At 36.7% G+C, this 5,994-nt stretch overlaps 1 protein-coding gene across 1 annotated transcript; it reads left to right on the top strand.

The window, feature by feature from the left end:
- Window positions 1-1,839: 1,839 nt before the first annotated feature.
- LOC115221336 (amyloid-beta A4 precursor protein-binding family B member 1) lies at window positions 1,840-5,994 on the top strand. Its single transcript, XM_029791508.2, has one exon. It carries the CDS (start codon window positions 2,438-2,440, stop codon window positions 5,447-5,449), a length of 3,012 nt encoding a protein of 1,003 aa, XP_029647368.1. The 5' UTR covers window positions 1,840-2,437; the 3' UTR covers window positions 5,450-5,994.

The following is a 5,994-nucleotide window of genomic DNA, read 5'->3' as shown; positions in this document are numbered from 1 at the left end:
CAACAGGCATAGGTATAAATTAAGATACATACACAGTAACAAACACAAATCTACTGAAATACATCTTGATATATGTATGTGCGCGTGTGTGTGTAATATATATATTAAATATAAATATATACGTAAAAAATTAACATTAAAAACAATTAATGTAACCTATATGGTCATTTTTAAATGCTAGGCCACTGATATATCTTATGAGTGTTTCTCATTTTGTATATATATATATTGATAGAAATGGTAAGACAACAAAAGAATGAAAGAGAAATCATATATATATATATAATATATATATATATATATATATATATTTACACACATGCGCGAGAGGGTGTGTGCAGGCACATGTATCAATAGGATAGAAAGTGTAAGTGAATGAATTTCAACTTAGAGTGAAAACAACAAATTTTTCGCCGTATTTCGTTTGGCGATCCTTGGATAATGATCTACGGAGAGTTGGTATGAGAGGACGACGTCATTCTCCATCTTTTTCAGCGAGGACTCTTTAGCTATTGCATGATGGAAGGTTGTGTGAGTGAATGACGTCGTGTACCATCTCCGAAGGATAGCCATTAGTTTTATGTTTGCGTTTCTTTGTTGAACAGGAGATTGTAAAAGAATTACTCTGATATTCAATAGATTTCATTAACTGACCGCTTTCTACTCATCCACTTTCTGTAGATACATTAATGATAATTGTGTCCGTCTCTGTGTCTCTGCCTGTCTGTCTGTCTCTCTCTCTCTCACACGCACAACATAGACTGTGACATCAATGAGGTACACATGTATGTATGATCCCATGCCTATATGAAAAAAACATTGATATCTTCATTAAAAAACAAAATCTCTCACCATTGAAACCATTGTCATTAAAATTAGTGATTTCACTCGCCTCTTCGATTGCTTGATTTACGTGTTGCATAGAAGACGAAATAAAAATTAAACACGCTAATGATAACCCAAAAATATATTACGTTACTTATTGTTTCCTTTAAAAAAAAATAAGAAAAGAAAATTAGCGGTTTGGAAATAAATATGTAACTATAGATAAATACAATTCTGTACGCATATATATAAATGTATGTGTAACTTGACAACGTTCCCTTCATCATATACACAGTCATCACATTCTGTTAAAATGTCTTATAGATATGTTTGGTTTCTTTCTTTCCCAGATGAGAAGATTGCATTGTTTTACATCATTTTATTCCTTCTGGAATAATAGTAATGTTTTCTTCGAAACATATATCGGAAGTAAAAAGATTTGAATAACACCTGCGTTTAACTCCATTTATATATATATATTATATATATATATATATATATATAATATATATATATATATATACATACATACATACACACACATAATTAGGACAAAGATATTATTTAATGATTTATCAGTGGCCAGCGTATCAACAAGATCATATTGGTTAATATTTTTATTTTTATGATTATATTTTTACAATTATACTTTTATATATATATATATATATATATATATATATATATAATATATATATATATATATATATATAAAATGTATATGCATACACACACATGTATGTGTATATATACCTACACAAACACACATATATTACATGCATGCATAAGCTCCTATACGAATATTATTATAGTAGTGCGCTTCGGGTTTGAGGCTGTTTTCTTCTTCCTGCTACTCCACCCTGGCACAACGCCGCCACCCTCTTGTCAGTGCGCTGCAGTAGGAAGCCAAACACTTTGATAGAGTGAAAAAAAAATTTATATAATGTGAGAGTGAGTAATAGATACATAGTATTAGTTGAAGGAGGAGCAAGCTGAAAAATAATTTGGTGGGAGGGAGTGAGAGAGCTGGAAGCGAGTAGTGACTTAGAGAGTAAGATGTCTATGAGAGAGGAGAAATAAGTAGAGAGAAAGAGACAGCTGCACTAAATAAGAGAACGATATACAGTGAGAAGAACGATTAGTACTGCAGTTGGTTGTTTGACGACGTATGAAAACCGTCGTCCTTCATTTATGGCACAATTCGCTTTTCCCACGGACATTTATCCGCACAGATACAAGGCTAAATAGGATAATTAGCTGACTTTCAGGATAAGGTAAGCCTTTGCTTAGCACTGCTTCAAACGACATCTAAATATTCGGAAGTGTTAACAAAATATGTTATCTATACACTTCTAACCAAAATAGATTAAAAAAAAAGTGCGTGTCTGCGTGAAAAAGATCAGAAGAAAGCCATCTAACCAAGAACTGTAGTCATCATTCTGAAGACAAACCACCAACGATTTATTTGACAGTCAGTCTAACATAATCAGTACATTTTTATTCTTCTACTTATCAGTTTATATTGATATTTAATCTGTTTTTGTAATAACAGTATTTGAAACCTTGCTTTTATTTCTTCCTTTCATTGAGACTTGTATTCATAATTAGAATTATGTCGGAATCTCCCATTGACAACACTGAACCCTTTTTGAGTTTCGCCAACCCTAACTATCAGTTTGAAGACCGTTTGAATAGTAATGTTGGTAATATGTTAGCCAGTACTACCAGTTCGGGTGTTGGTCATAGTATTGGTGGTAGCGGTGTTGGTAGCGGTGGCATTGTGACTTCAGAACTGATCGATGTGAGTGGTCAGCCGATCAGCTCGCACATCAAGGATCGTATTTTATCCACTAACGGGACAGAATCGATAGATTTCAGAAATTCAATTACCAAAAATTCAACTTCCTCCTACTTAAATGAGGAAGATCTCGATCTAGACATTCACAATCTATCCATCTCGTCTTCCAAGTCTCTGTCGTCTCGCTATGAAGAGAACAAGGCAGTTGATGTTGTCGATGACGACGAGGAAGACGACGATGAAGACGATGACGAGGATGATGATGATGAGGAAGAAGAATTTGATATCGAAGAAGAAAAAGAAAACCTTATATATTTTGAACAGGATCCCCAAAATTATGATCATAGAATTCACTTGCAACACTTAGAACCATTACAGCAAGTAACAACCCATAATTCAGACGTGAAACAACGCAGGCAGTACGCCCAGCTCGATTTGTCATCTTTCGATCTCAGCCCATCTGATGGGCACAATCCTTTGGCTGCAGGACACGAACTTGGCATGTTAATGTCACCTTGTGATGGAACCGGGGATACAGTCAGTGATGATGACGACACAAGTGGTACTTACGAACAGTTAGAAAAAGACCCTTTGCTAGTATACAAAAATGTAGATGATGACGACGATGAGGATGACGATGATGACGATGATGATGACGACGACGACGATGATGAAGATGGCATGGGTGTGTACGAAATAGAATATGATGATGACGATGTCTACGCTGAACAAGATGAATATGATGAGGAAGAGGATAACAGATTAAATGAAGAGGAACGCCGTCGAAAAAATATCAAAGACAACATAAGCAGGCAACATATCAGTGTTGTTGGTCTGACAACTAGTACTGGTTGCAATCGGGACTTAAACGCTTTGTCAGATGAGAAACCCCGCAGTTTCCTTGAATATTATTCTTTGCTAGAAGCGAAAGCTCATGAGAGGCAGGTACGTGATGACATCAATGAAGCTGACCAGCGGCTTGAACGCCTAGGAGTTGTTGATGTTAATATTATTGATAAAGTGGGGCCCCAAGGTAATATTGAAGATGATGAAGATGAGAATACTAAGATGATTTCATTTGAAAAATCAAACAACCTGAAAAACGAGCAGTACATGAAGAACCTTAAAGAGATAAACTCTCCTGATTCTCATGATAGTGGAATCCAATCTGACTCTCGTTTGGATGAGAACATCCTAAATATTCCATCTGGAGCCAATAACATTCCTTCGAGTGATGAAGAAGATTTAGAGGACAATATTGATAATGATAATTTGAGACATTATGATGATGATGTTGACGAAGTGGAAGATGATGTAGATGAGGTCAATGATGTTGACAACATTGATTACGATGATGAAGACGATAGAGAGTCTGTTGAGGAAAATAACTCAGAAACCCTCATTGATGGGAAACTTGATTCTGAGGAGACTACACCTGTAGAACAGTTACCCCTGGGCTGGGAAAAACACGAGGATGAAGATGGTCCTTACTACTGGCACATACAGAGTGGGACCATACAGCGGTCTCCTCCACCTCCACCTTCACCTGGCCAGATGGATTCCAAGCGCTCTCTTTCCAGTGACAGTAGTCAGGCTTCAGCACCTAGTTCAGTGCCTTCAAGCCCTAATAGCACCAGTTCCAACACAGAAGAACATTTACAAGCATTTGAAAGTCATGTATTAAAATATGCTGCTAAATCCTTGCAGTCTCTGTGTTCCAGCACAGCAAAATCACCTGTACCAATCAGGAAATTTTCAAAGCATGAGCCTGTGCGCTTTGCTGTTCGTTCATTTGGCTGGGTGTGCATTGCTGATGATGATCTGAGCCCTGAAAAAAGTAGCAAAGCTGTTAATAAGTGCATATTAGATCTTTCACTTGGACGCAATGACCTCAACGACGTCGTCGGCCGCTGGGGAGATGGAAAAGACCTCTACATGGACCTAGATGACCATAGCCTACGTCTGGTGAGTCCTAATGATGGCACTATCCTCAACATCCAACCAATTCATACCATACGTGTTTGGGGAGTTGGACGTGATAACGGCAGAGATTTTGCATATGTATCACGTGACAAGACAACTCGTAAGCATATGTGCCATGTGTTCCGCTGTGAGACACCAGCTCGAGAGATTGCCAACACACTGCGTGATATCTGCAAACGGATAATGTTGGAACAAGGTCTCCAGCAGAATAATGCCATGAATCGCTTAAACCGCCCCACTGACCTTCCAAATCTTGACCGTAGCAAGCAAACAAATGGTCAGAAACTCACTTTCCAAAACCTTTATAACAATGCATCATTTCCAACACCAATGGAAGAACCAAAGAAAGTAGTACGCTGTCATTATCTTGGCTACAAGGAAGTTTTTAAAGCAAGTGGTATGGAGACTCTTAACAATGCTATTGAAAGCTTGTATGCCAAAGTGCCTCCTGAGATGTGGATCTTTGTTGATGTTGCTATTGCACCATCAACTATCACCATTTCAGAGCACAACAATCAAGAGAAGAAGATTGATGAATGCAGAGTGCGTTTCCTGTCATTTCTGGGCATTGCAATGAGCAATGTCAAACTATGTGCTTTTATCATGCACACTGCAGAGGACCAGCATTTTGCCCATGTTTTCCACTGTGAACCATCGGCGGGACCTTTGTGCAAGACTATTGAAGCAGCCTGTAAACTAAGATATCAAAAATGCCTTGATGCTCACCCCCAGACACCAACCACGCAGAAATCACAGCACGGCAAAAGCCTGGGTGCTAGCATCAAAAAGAGTGTGAAGTCTATAGTGAATTCAATTTCTCATAAATACAGACCCCCAAAGTGACATGGTTCAGACAACTAGCATTACTCATTTGCAACGTTGCCACAGTCTATGTGCAACAAATCCCTAACCTTGAACAGGATCGTAATATATATATATATATATATATATATATATATATATATATATGCACACAAAAATACACACATACATAAACATACATAAACTCACTCACACATACTTTTTCTTATCCACTTCCCTCAAATTTATCACTATTTCATTACTTTTTTCATTTGATGGCACACCACCCCTTAAATTATGTAGATAATTTATGTGTAGTTATTTAGCTGTTTAGTTAAATATTTATTAGTTATTTTACCTATTAGACAAATGAAAAGAAAGATTTTCTCAGAATCTAGAGGAATGTGAAGATGAAAATACTATTTGGATTGGTGACCACAATAATTTAGAAAAACTGAACATTATTATTATACTTGTTTGTAATGTTTTTAGTTTTGTGTATTAATCAATATCTCTGGAAAAATCTTTGAAGAATTTTTAAGGCCATCTGGATGTATGTTATCTTATATACCTTAGAAAACAAGAAC

Source organism: Octopus sinensis, linkage group LG18, assembly GCF_006345805.1.
Source record: "Octopus sinensis linkage group LG18, ASM634580v1, whole genome shotgun sequence".
Lineage (NCBI taxonomy): Eukaryota > Metazoa > Mollusca > Cephalopoda > Octopoda > Octopodidae > Octopus > Octopus sinensis.
The sequence above is the reverse complement of the archived record's forward strand: the minus strand, read 5'-3'. Positions and strand labels throughout refer to the sequence as shown.